At 46.5% G+C, this 20530-nt stretch overlaps 1 protein-coding gene across 1 annotated transcript in view; it reads right to left on the bottom strand.

Annotated features, from left to right (window-relative positions):
* Window positions 1-216: 216 nt before the first annotated feature.
* The window catches only part of TTC9 (tetratricopeptide repeat domain 9), a 40987-nt gene continuing 20673 nt past the window's right edge, over window positions 217-20530 (bottom strand). The window contains 2 exon segments of the mRNA XM_024739647.1: window positions 217-4203; window positions 6913-7095. Coding sequence (XP_024595415.1) covers window positions 4124-4203; window positions 6913-7095 — 263 coding nt within the window. The 3' untranslated portion in view covers window positions 217-4123.

Raw genomic sequence — 20530 nt, 5'->3', positions numbered from 1 at the left:
CCGTAGGCAGAAGAAGCTGGCAACAGAGGAACAAATTAATTGCAGAATTAAGAATTTATGTATGTCAAAAAGCACCATAAACAAAATTTGAAAACAAAGCACTTGGAAAGCATACTTGGCAGTGTTTCTTGCCCAAAATAATACTCTTAATAAAATTACATATTGATAATAAACATACCAATATCAAATAAATAGAAAAATCACAAAGAAGGAGGTACAAATGGTCAATAAGCATATGAAGATGCTCTTCACTAATAAAGAATTGTGAGTTCATATAACATTGATATACTATTATTTTCCTCTCAAATTGGTAAAGATTTGGTAAGTGATAATACCCACCTGTAGTGAGGGTGCAGGGAACAGGGCACTCTCAAGCCTGCAAATAGAAGAGTGCTTTGGTACAAACTCTCTGGAGGGCAGTTGGTAAAATATATCAAAATTCTTAAAGATAGCCAAACGACATCCTTCTCAGATTTTATCCTCAGGAAATAGTCCTAGATATGTGCGAAATTTAGCTACAAGAATGTCTGTTGCAATATTATTTACAATAAAGACTGGGAACGCATGAGATAATCACTATTGGAAGATTGGTTACCAAATGAGGGTCCACCCACATAATGAGGATGCTGTCGAAACAGTTTGGGAGACCAGCAAAAAATGTTACGTTCGTGTTATAGTGGGTGAAGTAGCAGAAGGTGCAAAAAGCGTGTCCCATGTGCTACCATTTGTGACAAAATAGATACATACATTTGAAAATGCGTAACTGTCTCTGAAAGGGTATACAAGTAGCTGGAGAGAAACTAGAGGCTGGCAGACAGGGCAGGAAAGAGAGTTACTTCTGACTCCAAATCTTTTTGTAATTCTTGAATTTTGTACCTGTGTATGCATTACGTATTCTACAATATAAATACACATTTTGAAAAGTGAGTTATTAAAGAGTATGTACAGTATGATCCAATCTTTGTTTAAAAAAATGCATGTGCATGTGTACATTTATACCAAAAACAACCAAAAGATACATCCATAAGGATAACAATATCTGTCTCCGGTAGTAGGATTATGGGGCGGAATTTATCTTTTTTTCCCCCTAATATTTCTACAATACACATGTGAGGCTTTCATAATAATTACAATAAAAGTATAATATTTTTTCCCCAAAGAGTCTATCACAAAAGTCCAAGCGGGAGATGGCAAAGCAGGTCAGATCCAGGATGAGCGCTCCAAGTATAGCTCAGCAGTGATATCTGCAAACAAAACGTATAATTAAATAACAGTCCCTGTTTGGGGGAGGGACGAGGAGAAGGAAGCTGATGGTTTGTTAAGGGGAACAGAGCTGATGTTGCCTACCAGCTCTCTGAAGTCTCTGGACAAACGCACAGGAAGTTCAGTCCCACCATCTCAAACAAGTCCCAGGCAGCTTTTCTCTTTGGGATCATTTAACTTTGGGTCACAGTGAATGGAGTTCCCAGCACGCGTACCTACGTTACCAGACAAGCAGAAGACCTGGTCGCTTGTTCTATGAGGTCCCATGAGGTTGTCCTCACCTAGTTCTGGTTTTCAACCGTTTTCTTTGGAAGGATGGCAGCAATCTTATCATCCCCATCTGTTCAGCTCTGCCCCAACTCACTCGGTGAGGCAAGACCCCTCTCCTGTTCCACGTTGCGAATAGTTACTCTGAGTCCTTCTTCATGGCACGAAGACCAAAGGAAGACCCTTCCGGATTGAACTGGTTCTGCACACCACCTCTGACCTCATCTTCATCCTTCAGATCCTAACAAGCAGTCTGCCAACTCACAAACTTTCTGGGCTGGAGCCTAAGGAAGAGGGGAGTTTTGCACGTTTGCCTGTACTATGTGTGCTGCGGGGTGGATTTGAGTTGGGGTCATGTGAAATCATTTTGGGGGAAGAGGGCAGAGAGGAGGACATGGTAGGGGTGGGGGAGGATGTGGCAGCAGTATCAGCGTTTTTCCCTTTTTCCCTTCTCCAGAGGGTGAGCTATAGGCAACCAACTGGGTGCCCCTGGATATTTCTAGCACCTTCTTGCAGCCCCCGTTGGAAGCCTTTGAGGAGCTATGTGAATATAAACTGTGCTGCCGCCTTCTGGGCCCCTCAGAAGTGATTGGATCCTGCAGTGTTGGAGCCTCTGATTAAACAAATAAGCCAGAATTAACTGTGTGTTTCCTTTCAGTCTCTACCTGTAACTGTGACTCTTCCCCAAAGCTGGGGATGGGGTGAGGAATGCTAGGTGGATTGTTTGGATACATGCTGGCCCGTCAGCAAGGAGAATAAACAATACACAGAAATAACTGCTGGGTCTCAGCTGCCTTTTCCGCCACTAGGGAGTCAAGTGTTAGGGACAATTTTTCACCTTGGGCTAAATATGAAAGGCAGCCCACGTACCATCATTGACGTAGTCAAGGTTTGTCACACATACTGTCCTGCTTTTGAATGGTTGTAACTACCCAATATTATACGTTTTAGGGCAGCAACTAACTACGGAGTAGTTAGCAGCTGAAGCTCTGGAGTCAGACAGACTCGGTTCAAATCCTAGCTATGCCACTTAAGGCCATGCAACATTGGGCTAGTTTTCTCTTTTTCAGTTTTCTTATCCATCAGATGGGAATAGTAGGGTAATTGCATGAAAGAAATGAGATTATACATGTAAAGATCTGAGGACAGTGCATTTAATAAATGCTCACTATTAATATTATTGCATCTGTATATATTTTAATTTGTACAATATTGTCTCACGGATCACACAAAAAATACATGAAAGTGCTTTGAAAATTTTAAAGCATCATATAAATTAAAGGTATCATTGGTAATAATCTCCTATGACTATTTCTCAACTCTTCCAACTCCTTGAAGACTGGGACTACATCCTATGTCCCAGGGCAAACTGCACAACGACAGGCAAACAAGAAGCCCTCAGTAAGCGTCTCTTATTTGACTGAAGCAACCTGGCATCGCAAAAAGGGCATAGGTATCAGGAGACTAGGCTGGGATAAAATTAGTTTAAGGCAGGAGAGCCAGTCTGCAGTCATCATTTAGTCATTCAACAAATACTTGTTGAACACATTCTATGTGCTAGATATTGAGTCCAGGTAATTTCATCTGAAAGCACAAAGGCGCAGCCAGCATTGTACACCACTGTGCAAATGGCCCATTGCTTTGGGGGAAGCCCCATCCTACCTGGCTGCAAGCAGCTCTGATTGAGGGTTGCGGGAGGGAGTACAAGTGAGGGAGTGGGCCGCTTTCAACAGAAATGACAGGAACTGCTGCCCGTTAACTTATTTTTATTTACACTTAATTCCTCCGCTGCTCAGTCTCCCAGTCTATACCATGCTCTTTCCCCTAGATATCATCTCTCCCTCTCCCCGTCCCTATGTGGTCAGCCCCTGGCCCACTCTACCCTGCCCTTCTGCTGTCACGGCTGCCTGCTGGCGGGGAGTCTGGGAGAATGGTATGTGTGGTCACCAGAGGGCACTGAGAGTGGGCTTCGATGGCATGTGAATCCTGGCAGAGTCTCAGATCCCCAAGTGGGAGAGGAGAAAGCACAAACCAGGACAACGAGTGAGGGAGGGAGGCAGGGCCTGAGGTTTTGGGGGTGGGGAGCGGGTTTGTGTGCAGAAATCCAGTGCACAGACTCTCAGACTCTGTTGGCTTAACCAACGCTTCTGGTGTCTGTCTCATCCCTGGATTTGTCACAGTTGCCTTGAGATGCTGCAGTCTGTCAGGCAGCTGTGGAGGGGTCCAGCCCGTGGGCTCCGTGCCTGACGCCTTTGGGATGGTGCATCTGCCAGGCTCTGCCTCTGCCGGAAGCACTGGCCCAAGTCAAAGCTGCAATGGCATTCCCAACCTGTGACAGTCCTCTCCAGCAGTTCCCGCTGAAGTTAGGTCCCTCTCAGCGGCTGCCCTACTGGAAAGAGGATGTCCCTTGTCAGGGCAACCCACCAGATTCCAAATCTGCCCGTCTCCTTCTTTTCACACTGGGAGTAGACAAAGAGTTGAGGGGCAATAGGAGGAGGAAGTGGGGAGAAAGGAACAGAACCCTGGGAAGGGCTCTCCACCAGTGGGTGCCTGGATGTCCCAGGTTAGGCTCGGCTCTAGAAAGGTGTTCTAGTTACATGGCTTCCTTCTCTCTCTGGGAGCATCTGCTGAGCTTCATCTCCGTCAGCTGGATATATCGAATCACGTTGGTGTCTGTGAGGAGAGAAACACACCTTAGGGAACAGCTGGTGAGGGGAACTCTTGGGTCTGTGGAGAATCAGACCAAAGCTGTATCTGCAGACCATGGACAAGCCAGACGCACTCAGCCAAGGTCCAGCGTGGCTGAGAGGGCAACCAGGATGTGCTTCCTCTCTTTCACTGCTCCGCGTCTCCACGTGGACAGGTCCCTGTGACCCAGAGCACAGATGGCAAGGAGAGGAGAGGCAGGGGAGTTTCTCCCCTTATTTCTGTGGAGCAGCAAACCCCAGTGGTCCTGAGTCAGCACAGTTAGTTGGAGTTTAACCTCAGGCAATTAGAAGTTTCTCTGAGCCTCCTGTCTCGTCTGCAAGAAACAACCTCCGTTTTTGAGTGCCTACTTTATGCCATGATTTTAACCTTCATCGTCTCACTGAACCCTCATTATAATCCTGTAAGGTATGTTTCATCATCCTCACTGTGACCAAAGTTAAAACTGGGCCCCGGAGAGATTAAGTCAGATGCCCAAGGAGACACACATAGTTGCCGCATCTGAATCCAAAGGCTGCCTCTCCCGGGGATCATATCTTCCTTATAAAATTGCTGTGAGGACCAAAGTAGATATGTCTAAAAGGGCTTAATCCAAATGATCGATAAATATTAGTTGATTGTAATGTTTTTTTTTTAAATAATTTTATTTATTTTTGGCTGTGTTGGGTCTTTGTTGCTACACGCAGGCTTTCTTTAATTGTGGCGAGCGGGGGCTACTCTTCGTTGCGGTGCGCGGGCTTCTCATTGCGGTGGCTCCTCTTGTTGGGAGCGTGGGCTGTAGGCGCGCGAGCTTCAGTAGTTGTGGCACGTGGGCTCAGTAGTTGTGGCTCGCGGGCTCTAGAGCGCAGGCTCAGTAGTTGTGGCGCACGGGCTTAGTTGCTCCACGGCATGTGGGATCTTCCTGGACCAGGGCTTGAACCCGTGTCCCCTGCATTGGCAGGCGGATTCTTAACCACTGTGCCACCAGGGAAGCCCCTGTAATGTTTTTCAGTTGGAGAGTTTAGAAGAAATTTGCTTCATTGTCTTATCTCGTTCTTACCAGAAAGGTTAGGCAACCACCTCACCACAAACTGGGGAATTTCCCCCCAGTTCCAGCCCTTAAATTAGTGAGTGCGGAAGGACCTAGAACAACTGTTTAGCCCTGCACACACCGAAATATGAATTAGGCTGCCTGAGATGTTTACTTCCACAAGTACAAATGAATGCTGTATAATATTCCAGAATGCCTGGCAGGGCACCCAGAACAGTGCTGGCAGATAGCAGGTGCTCAAGAGAATTCTGTTGAATGAGTCCCATTCTTGGTCCTCAAGTGGCTTATAGTAGAGCTGGGGGAACACGATTTATATACAGAAAACAAATCAACAACACATAAAAATAAAGATATTAGTGTTCTTTAAAAAAATAAAGAAAAAAGCATGTTGGGTATTTGCAAATTCATCCTAACAAGACTCCTTGGAAGGAGAATTGCGTTAAAAGATAAAATCAGCCATATGAACAACCATGGCAACAGCAAGTCAAAGTCATGGTTTAAATGATACCTTCTCAAGTATTCCCTGGTGGCGCAGTGGTTGAGAGTCCGCCTGCCGATGAAGGGGACACGGGTTTGATCCCTGGTCCAGGAAGATCCCACGTGCCGTGGAGCAACTAAGCCCGTGCGCCACAATTACAGAGCCTGCGAGCGGCAACTACTGAAGCCCAAGCGCCTAGAGCCCGTGCTCCACAGCAAGAGAAGCCACCGCAATGAGAAGCCCGCGCACCGCAACGAAGAGTAGCGCCCGCTCACCGCAACTAGAGAAAGCCCCTGCGCAGCAACAAAGACCCAACTCAGCCAAAAATAAATAAATAAATTTATTAAAAAAAAATAAATAAATGATAGCTCCTCAGAGAGGGTGTTCCTGACCACCTGGTCTGAAATAGCACCCCCTTTAATCTTGATCCTCTGACTCTGCTTTATTTCCTTCATAGCACTTACTACTGCTAAATATTACGTTATCAATTTGTCTGTTTGTTTATTGTCCATCTCCTTCCATTATAACATAAAGTCCTTGAAGGTAGCAACTTTTTTTTGTTCCCTGCTATTTACCCAGCACCTAGAAGAGTTCCTGGCCCATTGTACCTGCTCAATATATATCTGTGGCATGAATGAATGGCGGGGCTAGTGGATGTGATTTAAGCAAATGGTACAGATAACACCTGCTCTAAGGACTGGGTTCTGACCGAAGGAGCTGAAGCATGCTTCCTGGAGGATGTTGGGCTTAGCTCCCAGATTATCCATTTGTATTCTGTCTCATCAACCAGAATGTGAGCTCCTCACAAGTGGGGACCACGTCTTCTCATCTCCATCCTCGGCACCCAGCACAAATCTTGGCACATAGTAAGAATACAATATGTACTCATTGAATAAGTAAAGAGGGCTGGATTCTCGGTTGGAAAAATGAAGAATTCCATATTCCACTTGAAAAGAAGAGATGCCCAGGCTCCCTGGAACCCAGACCCCAGGCAAAGGCATGGACTATGTGTTCTCCTTGTTCCAGGACCTAGCACACACCTGACCCTTCATTTGCCATTTCCCTCCCTGCCTGGCCCTGCCAGCCAGGAACTCTGACCACGGCAATGAGACGGCCTGGGAGCTGCCCCAGGGGGCTGGTGGTAAGGAAAGAGCAATTGCTTCCTTACCTGTTGGCTGTCGGGTCCTTGCTTCTTTCAGGTAGTAGAGTGCTTTGTCATAGTCTCCAAGGTGGTAGAAGGCCACACCGGACCGGTAAAGGGCCTTGAAATTCTCCCCTTCTTTCTTCAGGACTTTGAGGCAGTACTCTTTGACTCGTTCATAGTTCACCAGCTCAGCCTGGAGCAGGCAGGCTACAGAGGAAGGGAGAAAGAAGGGAAAGTGCCATCAACACAACAGCAGCAGGCTCTGAATGTCTCCCTTTGGTTTTTCCTCTCTGACCAGAGAAGGTTTACGAGTGCTGGGGCTTTACGGTGGGGTTTACGCCATGGAGTTTCTCATCAAATAATCCTGGGTTCTAGGATCCAGTTTCATCTTCAACAAGCTGTGTGACCTTGAGCAAGTTACCTGACCTTGTAATATGGATTGAATTGTGCCCCCCGCCCCCCTCACTGAGTCCTAACCCCCAGTGCTTTAGAATGTGACCTTCTTTGGAAATAGGGTCTTTACAAAGGTAATCAAGTTAAAAAGAGGTCATTAGAGTGGGTTCTAATCCAATCTTACCAGTGTCCTTATAAAAAGGGTACAATAGACTGAATGTTTGTGTCCCCCCGAACATTCACATGTTGAAAACTAATTCCCAGAGTGACGGTATTTGGAGGTGAGGTCTTTGGGAGGTGACTAGGTATTGAGGGTGGGGCCCTTATGACTGGGATTAGTGCTCTTTTAAAAGAGACCCCAGAGAGCTCCCTCACCCCTTCTGCTATGTGAGGACACAGAGAGACAGCAGCCATCTATGAACCAGGAAGTGGGCCCTCACCAGACACTGAATCTGCGGTGTCTTGATCTTGGACTTCCCAGCCCCTAGAACTATGAGAAATAAATGGCTGTTGTTTGAGCCACCCACTGTGCAATACTTTTGTTACAGCAGCCCAAAGAGACTAGGACAAATGAGACGTTTGGACACCAAGACAGACACACAGGAAAGACGACGTGAAGAGACACAGGGAAAAGATGGCCACCTACAAGCCAAGGAATGCCTGGGGCTACCTGAAGCTAGGAGAGAAGCACAGCTCTCGGAAGGAACCAACCCTACCAACACCTTGATCTTGGACTCCTAGCCTCCAGAACCATAAGACAGAACATATCTATTGTTTAAGCCATCAGTCTGTGACACTTTTGTTGTGGCTACTGTAGGGACAAGCCACAAGAGGCAATGACAATACTAACCTTGGCCAATATTTGTCAAATGCTTCCCTTGTGCCGGATGCTTGCTTCGTTGCTTTACTTGTCTCACCTGATAGAATCTTTGGGATACCATAACGAAGGTCCAAGTATTGTTCCCATTTTACAGATGAGGAAGCTGAGGCCCAGAGAGGTTTAAGTAACTTCCCAAGGACACACAACATGAAAGAGGCAAGGCTGAGATTTAAATCAAAACTGTCCAGCTCCAGAGCCCAAGTTCCTCACTGAGCTGTTGAAGGGATTATATAAAATGATGGCACAGTATTTGACACAGGGCTTGGCACATAGTAAACACCCACACTGTTACTTCATGTAATTATAATTCTTTGCAGCCCCTGCAATCCTGTGGTGACAACTGCCTCTGAATTTCCTCAAGTTCTCTTCCACACGTTTGTCTCTGCAGTCCCTGGGAGCAGGGGCCTCTGATGGGCTAGTGACCAGCTATGGGGCTCCTTCCTATTCCAGAGTCAGTTATCTCTGAGTAAACCGTCTCCCCCTTGAAGCTTTCTCTCACCAGCGATCAGTCACAGGGCCAGGGCTAGGGCGAGTGTGAGGAATCTTGTACCCTTGAGTGAGCACCTCCTTACATACTGTGCCCTAGGGGCCTCACTCGCCTCACCTTAATCCCAGCCCTGCTGAGCTACCTCGGCCTCCATTCCATCCCTCAAGCATTCAGTAGGCGTTGACTAAAGGCAAAGAGGGGTGTCAAACACACTGGAGGAGTTTTTTAAAAGGGGGTGGGGTGAGGTGGCGGAAGGGCACCTGTCTGCTTCTTCAAAGTGAATGAAAACAGACTTAGCGGGTCAAACTGTTGCTTCCTGCCAAGACCTGGTTGGTGGGACGTGGGACGTGGGAGGAGGCTGATGCGCTGCTCCTTTGCACTCAGGTTTCTCCCACATTGGAAGAGTCATCCTCGGGATAGAGTCAAGTCACTGATTTTAATCTTCAGGGGTCTACCTTCTGCTGTTTTGATTCCTTAAATAACTTCCCAGGGATGTGAACTGCTGATTAAGAGACCAGATCTTTCATCGGGCATTTTAGACCAAAAAAACCCCAAAAAAACCCCAAACAAAAAACATCCTTTTGCAGGCTGAGTTGGCGCTAGGACAACCAGGAAGTGGCAGGGAATCAGCCCAGATCTGGAAATTGACCCATCACGTTCCACTCGCTACAGGGCAGGAAGCCAAACAAGCCGACAGAAGCAGCGGACTGCTAACCCCGTGGGCATGGGCGCGGGTGGCTGTGGTCTCAGAGACACGCAGACCTGCTGGCACATTAGGGGTGCACCCTGCCAAGCTGATGCCACCAGCTCCCTGCCCTCTCTTCCCTCAGCTGTGGGGTGGAGACCCCCCTGCCCCCTTGCCCTACCCCATTGCTGCTGGAGTTTGCCTCGGTGCTTTCACAGCTCTGCGGACAGGGAGGGCTTCTGTCATGAGGTTCCCGCCTGGGAACCTCACTGGCTGCTACCTGTGTGAGACTTGGCTCCAACAGCTGCCCCCAGAACTGAAGGGTTTCCTGTCCAAGCTTCCACAGGCCATCTCGTGTCCTCTGTTCTCAGCTGAGAGCCCTCTTCCTGTCCAGCCCTCCATCCTCAGACACTTCTGTTTGCTGACCTGAGCAGTCTAGGAAATGGATCTTTGTTTGTTTTAAAAAACAGTTTTTGAATGTCTAAAACTGGGGTGGGGGGGAAGCAAAAAGGCCTGGAAACGGGAAAGTCCTCCTGCTAACACACCATCCCCCCACCTTGGGCAAAAGAAGGATAGCAGTCGATTTCCAGGACTCATTCAGTGAAAATGTCTGGAATTCCCCTGCAGATCTGGTGTGAACTGTGAGACCTGGTTGTGGACCCGGGTTCAGACCGCAGGGGAGGTGGGGCCCGGCAGGTTACAGGGTGTGGAGGCCCTATTGGCACCAGAGGCAGAGCCCAGGGAGATGGAGAAAACTGGAGTTAGCTCGGGTCCAGATGGGCTGCCTTCCCAAAAGTCTGCACCGAGAGGGGGAATCCAGATAAGAAACAAGGGGTGGCAGGCCAGAGCTCTTAAGAAGGCCCAGGGTGGAGGAGGCAAGAGACAGTCTGGGCTGCACTCAGCCCTACCTGCAGGTGATTTTTAGGTACCTCTCTTGTTTGGGTGGGGAGTTATCTGGGGTACATATAACAAGCCCATGGGATAAGTAAAATGGGATGTCTGTAGGCACATTTTAGAGTTGAAGAAGTCAAGAAGGAGAGGTTGACCAGCAGTCTCTTGATGTCTCTTCCACGTTTCTCTGCCTGCTACCCAGGGCCTGGGGGCTGCAGGAGACCCTGAGACTAGGTCATTTTGTCCCATTGCCCTTTCTTCCTCTCTGTCGTTAATCCCTTACCTTGTGTCAGAGGATACCTTACCTTACCTCAGTACCTTACATATACTATGTCTTTTCATCTTCACAGTAAATCTATGAAACAGGTTCTCCGTTATGCTTCTTTTACTGACGATGAAACCCAGTTCCGGAGAAAGTAAGTAACCTGCTGGAGGTCACTCAACTAGGAGGTGGCAGAATTACGATATCCTCCCACTTCTGCCTGGCTCCCAAGACTGTGCTCTTGCCCGTGGGTACCTGTGGGTCTACATGTGAAGGCTTTAGAAACCACGTCACCCCTCGTAAAAGACAGGGCACCTGTGTAAACAGCCTTCCTTTGTGTCCCAGGGTCAACAAAACAAAAACTAACTGCACAGAGCACTGTACAGGGCACTGGGATGAGGTGGTGAACCAAACACCCTGCCCCGTCCTGGAGCTGACGGACTGCTGGGGAGGGCAGATGGTGCATTATCTCAAATACCCCCGTGTGCCAAGAGCTGTGAAGGAGAAGTGATGAGTGGGAGCCTGCTGAGGGGGGGAGGGCCCTAAACCAAGATCAAGTATCATGGGAGGCTTCTTGGAAGAAGCGGTGTTTAAGCTGGGTTCCAGAGGATGTGTGTTTCTCAACCTCAGCACCATAAATATTTCAAGCTGGGTAATTGTTTGCTGGGGGGGACGTCCTGTGCATCGTAGGATGTTTAGCAACATCCTTGTGTTCTACGCACTAGACGCCAATTGTGACAAGCAAAACAGTGTCTCCAGATATCGCCAAATGTCCCCTGGTGGGGGGCGGGGTGGGGAGGGAGGGAAGGATGGAGGAAGGAAGGAAGAAGGAAAGAAAGAAAGAAAGAGAAAGGAGGAAGGAAGGAAGGAAGGAAAGAGAGAAAAGAAAGAAAGAAAGGAAGAGAAGGAAGGAAGGAAGGAAGGAAGGAAGGAAGGAAGGAAGGAAGGAAGGAAGGAAGATAGAAAGAAAGAGAGATTATGGCTTATTTGAGGAGGTTTGAGTAGCCAAGCCCAGCTGGAGCAGAGACTGAAGGGAAGGGTAAAAGGGAATAAAGCTAGAGAAGCAAGATGAAACCAGGACACACAGACCCTTCTGGTTCATGTTGAGGATCTGGGACTTTATTCTTAGGGCAAGAGTGGATTTGGATGATAAAATAATGGTGACTCGGTTGACTCAAGCTGAGGCAGAAAGGCAGGAGAAAGGGATTCATTCAAGCGGCACCCAGGAGTCAGAACTGACTAGCATTAGGGAACCCCTGAAGTATGTCCCCTCTGCTGTTACACTCACGTGCTTAGATCCCGTCATCCCAGGAGATCCGAGATTGCCATTTTGGATCCACTGATGATCCATGAGTTTTCTTCCACATTGTAGCAACCTGGTCTCCGTTTGAAATAAGGTTTAAAATACGAGTCTCTGTGCTCTACTATACGGCACAGATCACTATTCTAAAGAGTACTGGGCTGGGAATCAGCCACTAGCCAACATTAGGAAAATCACTTTCCCTTTCGGGGCCTCAGTAAAAACGAGGGGCCCACACTTCATTGAGTAATCTCTACCATACCTAACAGCCTGTGAATATAAATGTTTGCCACTTAATAGAAGGATGAAATTGTTTCACTGGTTCCTCTTCAATAGGACTTCTGTTCTCTTACTTTTGGTAAAAGGCATCTTCTACTGCAGACGACAATCAGAAATGGGGGGCGGCAGCGATTGAAGGGCTTGTCTAAGACAGTCCTGCCATGTGGAGATTTGTTCTGGCACAGAGACTGGGTTATGTTCGGATGTGGTCTTCCCAAGCCAAGGCCCTGGGGCAGGATCTTCCCTGCAGGGCGTAAGCACCGCCGCTGTTGGCCAGTCCCAGCTTAGGAGACAGTGGACTTGGGAAGGCAGGCCTCAGGCTAGATGGAAAGGGAGCTTGTTCTTGTCCATGGCCTTGGCTCTGAGTATATATTTGGCTTCCAAGATGCAGTTATTAAGCAGCAGATGCCCGGTGGGGAGACATGTCCAAAGTAGACATGTGGAGATGGGCCCGGGCTCCCAGACCACCATATCTAGAAGCTCTTTTCAGAGAAATATTATGAACTTTCTGGTCTCTGGGTCTTCTGACAAGTTTGAATAAATGCTGCATCCTGGAATCAACCAAGCTGTGGAGAATTAGGACAAGCTTCCATTCATACTTGGAAAGGAGCGCTAGAAGGGAAACTGCCTTCCCTGAGCCTACCGTGGTGGCAGCAGTAGTGGCCAGTGCAACTTACAAGAGAAAGGTAAATTTGGAGGACAAAATTGGGGCGGTAAGTCCTCAATCGCTCCTCCCACGTGGAGATTCCTCTTCCATTGCCAACCTTGGGTGGTTAGGGTGTGATTTTATGGAAAGAGCTTGGCAGGCTTTCTTAGCTCCGCAGAGGACTCTTCAGTAGGAGAAAGAGAATCAGAAACTTAAACAGCCCCAAGCACTCACACACAGAGACAGAGGAAATCATAAGTTTGATGTTCCCCAAGGCAACCACACTGAGACCTCAGGCTAAAACACGTCAGGCTCTCCTGGCTCTGCCACCTGTTTTGTTCCTGTTTTTCCTGGTGCATGCAGGGCACGGTGACAGCCCGGGCAAAACGCCACTTGTTGGCATGAGATGAAAGGAAACTGGATGGGGGGAGGAAGGCCAAGTTCACGTAGCCATTGGTTTTCTTCTGACAGCCGATTCACTACCATTTGCCCTTACCTGCTGGACGGGAGGGAAGCATGGGCTGGATGGGAGGGAAGGAGAGACCCATCTGGGGTCAGGGGTGAGGAGGGGGAACCTGCTTCATGAGGCTGCTCCCTGTTTGGAGGTGAATCGTGTCCTCCCAAAAAGGTATGTTGGAGTCCTAATCTTCAACAGAATGTGATCCCATATGGACAGAGGGTCTTCATAGGGGTGATCAAGTCAAAATGAGGTCAGTAGGGTGGACCCTAATTCAGTACGACTGGTGTCCGTATAAAAAGGAGAAATTTGGACACAGAGTCAGACACACACAGAAAAGACGATGTGAAGAGACACAGGGAGAAGATGGCCACCTACAAGCCAAGGAATGACAGAGGCTACCAGAAGCTAGGAGAGAGGCCTGGAACAGATTCTCCCTCACAGCTCTCGGAAGGAACCAACCCTACCAACACCTTCATCTTGGGCTCCTAACCTCCAGAACTGTGAGACAGTGTTTCTCTGTTATTTTAAGCCATGCAGTTTGTGGTGCTTTATGATGGTGGCCTTAGGAAACGAATACACCTTGCTGGTCATTTCTTTGGGAAGTGGGCCCAGGAATTGGCTATTACATTCCTGGGGGAAATTTTCCCAAACCAAATTTTTTGACCCATTTTCAAATTGATTTCAAGGGGCATTGGCATAGGAGTCAAGTGGAAAGAGCTTGGATCAGGATAGAGGTGACATTCAGGCTATTTAACAACTGGTATAGGTCCTAACCACACTGAATAGGCACATGGGATTGTGCTAGTTCTGGGGTGTTCTGGCTGCATCAGTGCTGGATCTGGAGATACGGTCCCAGGCTGGAATCCAAGCTCTGCCATGCACTAGCCCGGGCCCTTGGGCAGGTTACTTCATCTCCCTCGGTCTCCTTCTTCTCATGTGTTAAATGAAGATAATAATACCTATGTTGTAGAGACTCTTGTGATGATAAAATGAAGTAATTACTGTATGTTATATGCCCCACACAGCGCTGGGCACAAAAACTGATTCTCATAAATGCTAGTTCTTTAGGAAATCACTGGTCGAATGTGGTTTCCCCAGCAACGTGTTATGTTAACCAGAGGAAATTTCCATTTTGAATCCTACACACAGTGCAGGAAACTACAGCTTAATTTAAAGCCAATTTTCAAGAATAGGTCAGATATATTTTGGAGGGTAATTTAGAAGTTCTTTCTTTTTTTAGCATCTTGATTCTTTTTTTAAAAATTGAGGTAGGGACTTCCCTAGCGGTCCAGTGGTTAAGAATCTGCACTTCCACTGCAGGGGGCGCAGGTTCAATCCCTGGTCGGGGAACTAAGATCCTGCATGCTGTGTGGTGTGGCCAAAGAAAAGAAAAAAAGAAAAAAGAAATTGAAAAAAGATTTTTAAAAATTGAGGTAAAGTTGACATAACATGATGTTCGTTTCGGGTGTACAACATGGTGATTTGATGTTTGTATATATTGCAAAATGACAGAGGGTCTTTCTGTGGCAGAGCAATGGGAATGTAGTGTGTGCAGTGAAATGGTGGGTATTTTTACTAATTAGGCTTCATATCCAGGACTGCTATGACCCACCCAATTTTACCTTTCCATAAAAGTACTGATTTTCCTCTCTTTGCACACAAATGCTTACACTCAGAGTTCTGAAAACAACTTTCTTTTCTTGATTTCTCTCTTTTTGTTTCTTTCTGGACATTTATGTTGCCTCTACATTTTAGATACTGAAGTAACTTTATAATAAATATACTCATGGAGGTTTTGTTTATGTTAAATATAACCTATAATCCCAGGGTTACAATTACTAGGTCAGGGTGTGTGACTGTCTGAGTGGCCTTTGCCACATAACACACAGATCTTTCCCCTTGACAGTGGCTGTTTACTTAGAGCCTTGGGCCCTCCCAAACGCCTAGGAATCTTCATTTCAGAAATAATCTATGTTTGGCTTGCTTTTATTTCACTGGGTTGTGGGGAGGGCAAAGAAGACAGCTGGAAGGAGATGGGCAAACCCCAGTTTGCACAAAGAGATGTCTACTTTCTAAGGGAGATGAAGAACTTAGGGGTAAGGCAGACCTGGGTTCTAATCCTGACTGCCCCTGGCCAGTTATGCGGCCTTAGAAAGTGACTGGCCCTCTCTAAGACTCGTTTCCTCGTCTCTGAAATAAAGACAGCAACTCTATCGAACTCACCGGTCTGTTCTGAGGATGAAGTGAGAAAGTGCACCACAATGCTGGATGCAGTGCTGGGCCCACAGCAAATGCTCCGTGGACATGAGCTGATTCAGAGATCAGCAAAAATGCTCCGCCCCCAAACCTGTGCAGCGAGGGCAGAGCCCATCCCCGATTTCTCATTTTTCCTTTCATGGTCTCGGATGTACATAAACTCACACTTGCCACAAATGTTTCCCACACTTAGGTTTGATGCTTGGTTTTACTTACCAGTTTTCCTTTCAAAAGTGTGCTCAAAGGTGTGTTTTCCTGTCGGGGGTGGGTGGGTATATGCAGAGAACATGATAAAAGCAGCTTTGCAGCCAGAAAAGGGGGCTTAGGGAAAGAATGGGGTAGGGTTCTGGGACTATTTTCTTTTCACTTATAGATTAGACAGCCTCTGAGTCAACAGTTGGTTGTATCCTCCTCCCACCCGTCTACATCCCTAAACTGCAGACATGAATGCTGCCTCCTGCCTGCTCTCAGCCCTTCGCTCATCACGAGTGGATGATTGGGTACCACCGCCGATATTTCACCGACAGCTTTCTGGATGGGGTGGCAGACAGACCCAAAGTTGCTGGGCTCCTCTGGAGTCCTAATAATCTGGGAAAGCTAGGAGCTCTAAAAGCCAGCTGTGGCAGGAAAATGAATAGGCCTTGTTCCTGACTCTATAGGGTGTGAAAGAGCCTTCGAGAGAAGGCGGAAATATTTTTATGGAGAAGTCGCTGGCCAGTTTCAGTGCCTCTGAGTTAGTTGATACAAGACAATGTCCCCAGCACTAGCATTCACCTGGCATCCTTGGGTTAAGACAGCTCGCCTCTCAGAGTTTCAGTTTTGAAGTGGGTAAAAATGAAGGTAATTATGGCTGCTCCCTACCTTGAAGGCTTGTGAGCGGGCTGAGAAAAGTCAGGGTTTCACTGACATCTGATGAGAACCCCACAGTGTTTCTCATTAAATCATCCATGCTAACTGATCATCATTAGTTAACATGGAGATTCTGGAACTCTGTAATCCACATTTTTTTTCTTAAGTCTGTTTTTTTTTTTTGGCTGAGCTGCACAGCATGTGGGATCTTAGTTCCCCGACCAGGGATCGAACCTGCGCTCCCTGCATTGGAAGCGTGGAGTCTCATCCACCGGACCGCCAGGGAAGTCCCTGTAATCCACATTTTTAAAAAGTCCCCAGTGAGCACCTGCAGGTGGGCCGTCTCACCTGAGCTAGTACTTTACATTCTACCATTTTCGATGTATGTTTCTTCAGGAACATCTATTGGTTAAACCATGAGAGCCCAGGATAACCATGGGAGGCCCCAGGATTACCCACAAGGGCAAACAGGTCCCAGAAAGCCATGCCCTAGAGCCAGGAGATCTGCACACGTAGGCAAACAGCTGTTCTCCGACAGTCAACATGTGACATTTTGGGTTCTTTCCTTCTTGGTGATTAGAGACTTCTGACTGGTGAATAGGAGCCCAGGCCAAGGAAATGAAGAAACAGGGTAGAACGCTGAGATGCTTCATGATGAGCTCAGGAGAATCTAGCCATGCACCACAGGCAGTATTCATCTATCCTCCCGGAACGGTAGTAAGAGTAAGAGCAGGTAACCTTGATCAAGCATGAATTGGCCAGGGAGTGTTCTAAGCATTAACCCATTTAATCTGGACAACAGCCTATGAGGTAGGTTCTAGTGTTTTGCCCATTTTCTAGATGGGGAAACTAAGGCCCAAGGAAGTTCAGTCACTTGCCAAAGGTCACAAAGCTAATATGCATCAGGGCCGGGATTTGATTCTAAGCCATCTGTCACCTGAGACCGTGATCTTAAGCATTACCCACAGTGCTGTCTTAGAACGTTCAACTGCCTATAATGAATTTTAATTCAGTTCCTTCATTAGACAGCTTTGAGGCTTGAGTTCTGCTTCTTGCCAGGTGCAACTGTGGGACTCTGTTGGTACCAAACTGTGCTCATTTTATTTGTATACTTTATCTGTATACATCTCATTTGGAAGCTTCCTATACAACTCTCCGGGACCCTCTACCCCTCTTATGTCTCTGCATTCAAAGACAAAAACAAACAAACAAAACCAAGTGCAAAGTTTCCACCAAGGCTTCTCTTTTTTAAGTCCTAAAACCACCTGCATCTCCAATTCCATTGAGAGTCGGCTGTGATCCTAATAGGGCTGACATGACACATCTCTGGTTTCTTCCTGAAACAACATCCATCTTAGCTGCTGCTGGCCAGACTAACACCAACAGTATTATTTTTTAATTGAAATTTTTATTGAGATAATATTAGATTCACATACAGTTGTAAAAAATAATACAGAGATCCCTTGCACCCTTTATCCAGTTCCCCCAATGATAACATCTTATAAAATTATAGTATAATATATTGACTACCATATTGACACTGATACAATCTGCAGATCTTATTCAGGTTTTCCAGCTTCACTTGTACTCATTTGTGTGTGTGTGTGTGTGTTAATTCTATACCATTTATCACGTACGTGGTTTCCTGTGTCTACCCCCAAAGTTAAGTTACAGAACAGTTCCATCACAGGAGGGATCCTGTTGCCCTTTCATAACTACATCCATGTCTCTCCTGTATCCCCACCTCCTTTTTCACCCCTGACAACCACTAATCTGTTCTCCATTACTAAAATTTTGTCATTTCAAAGTGTTACATAAATGGAATCATATAGTATTAAGTGTTTCACTTAGCATAATCTTGAGATAATCCCCTTGAGATGCATCCAAGCTGTTACGAGTATCAATAGTTCATTCCTTTTCATTGCTGAGTAGTATTCTATGGTATGGGCATACCAGAGTTTGTTCGACCCTTCATCTGTTGAAGGACATCTGGGCCATTTCCAGTGTTTGGTTATTATGAATGATGCTGCTATGAAGGGTTGTGGACAGCATTCCGTCTCTCACCATTTAGTACGATGTTACCTTTAGATTTTTTGGTAGCTGCTCAAGATGAGGTAATTTCCCTCTATTTCTAACTTGCTGAGAAGTTACCATCTTTCTAATACCTGTGAATTATAGTACAACCCTCCCTAATGGTAACACTTTCACGGAACATGTAGGGTGGTCTTTTTCTAATGAGGCCAGGTCTACAGGTACAGTCATCAGGTGGGCCCTTTTGTTTCCCAATGAATAAAATCATTTTTCACAGCCATAGACTCAGCTCTTGCCCATCATGGAGGCTATCTATGACACATACCTTCTTTGCTTTCCAGACAAGCATCTGTAGGGCATCTGTAAACCCTCACACAGCAAAACTACATCATACTGGTTTACACATATTGTATGCTCAGTAAGTAGCAATACCAAACATTTATATAGCGTTTCATGACTCACTTGACCTTGACAGGTGCTCTGGGAAAATAGGTCTTATTAGTCCTGCTTCCAAGATCTGAGGCTTAAAGAAGTTAAGTGATTTGCTAAGGCCATTTGAGTTTTAGGGAAAGAGCCAGGACTGTCTAAGCCCAAGCCCACACTGGTTCCCCTCCAGCAGAGCTGGTGGGTAAAGAGACCTGGACTCACTGATCCCTGAAGGTCTTTTCCAAGTCTAAGGCACTGGGAAGCTATGACAACTTCCTGCTGACTCAGGAAGCCAGCACCCTTCAAGTGGCAGTATCTTCATTCACATCATTCTTGCCCTGCCTGGCGCCTAGATAGAGTTCCCCCATCACTGCTGATGCTGTTCCCATGGCCAGGGATCATCTGCCTTTATCTCATGGGCTAAATCTCCTCTGATTCCATTCACATTAATTTCTGACCTTCTGTTTTTCCAATCTAGCACATGCTTACACTGGATTCAAATAAACATTGCGAAGTGTTTCTTTTGTTTTGTTTTAGCAACATTATTCTTGGAGGTCCCTTTACACAATTCCCAAGCTGCCCTTTGTTTCCCGCCCTTCGAATTCTTCACATGGATGTCCCCAGCATTCAAGGGCTCCTGCATCCCTCTCACCACCACCACACAATCCTGGGTACAGGCTCTTTGTAAACTTATTCGATGAGGATTCATTCATCACGGCCTGTGCCGGGGCTTTGTAAGGAAATGGAGAGCATTCAAAAGATATTGATATCTTCAAGGAGTTTATATTCTTCTTATTCACCCTCTGTTGGCCACTACTTGGCTGTGAAAGTGGCATTTGAAAGAGCTCAAGTGAAAAACCAGTCTAAAACTCTTATAAGCTAAAAGCTTATGTTGACAGTCCTTTAAGGGATATCGAAATCTGCTCAAGAGAGTGGTAATGCCAAAGCCTGAGGTCAGCTCAGCCTTTTGGTGCCTGTCACATGCTCCTGTTCATGAGGGAAGGAGCAGACTTGGGTGCTACAGCGGCATACTTACAAGTTATCCCATCCACGGGGCCCAACTCTTATCGACTTCATTGCGGTATATACAGAGAGAGAAGTGGAGTAGTAGGAAGAAGGTAGGACAGGATTACTGTTTGTCTTCATTAACACCCTTTCTTGGGTTAGAAGTGGGACTTTGGAAGGGCCAGTTGGGCCATCTGGAATATGACAATGAGTATATACCCAGAAACATTCAGAAGAAACCCATTGCCTGATAGTATCTTTACCTTGTTAGCTCTGGCCAAGGACACATGTCATGCCCATTGGCAGGAATTCTGAGCCAGGATGGGGGAAAAATCTCAGAAGCCAAAATGCCATCTTGTTCTCTTTTTAGACTTTAAAAAATACCTCTCCTGTTCTGATCACCTCTCCCTCCATCCTTCTGTGACCCCAGCAACAACTCTCCTGTTCCTATTGCCTCTCCTGCCATCTTTCCGTGCCAACAGGGCAAATACCACGTAACCAGATATGTTTGGGGATAAGTTAGTTAACAGGCACACGTGTAGCAGAAAGAGCACCTTTGTGGCCTCTCTATAGCAGCACTGTGTGTATCAGCAAAGTATTGGAGATAAAGGTCTATCAGTAGGAGACTGGTTAAATAAATAACAGGGCATTGGTATAATGGAACACGACACGGACATTAAATCACACTGTAGAAAAATAATGACACTGAAAAATGTTTTTAGTGTAAAATATTGGTGGAAAAAGTTGTGAATGTTTGTGCAGTACAACCTGAATCTTGTGAAAAATAAATGT

This window comes from Neophocaena asiaeorientalis, unplaced genomic scaffold (genome assembly GCF_003031525.2).
Source record: "Neophocaena asiaeorientalis asiaeorientalis breed wild unplaced genomic scaffold, Neophocaena_asiaeorientalis_V1.1 scaffold348, whole genome shotgun sequence".
Classification (NCBI taxonomy): domain Eukaryota; kingdom Metazoa; phylum Chordata; class Mammalia; order Artiodactyla; family Phocoenidae; genus Neophocaena; species Neophocaena asiaeorientalis.
This window is presented reverse-complemented; position numbering and strand designations above follow the sequence as displayed.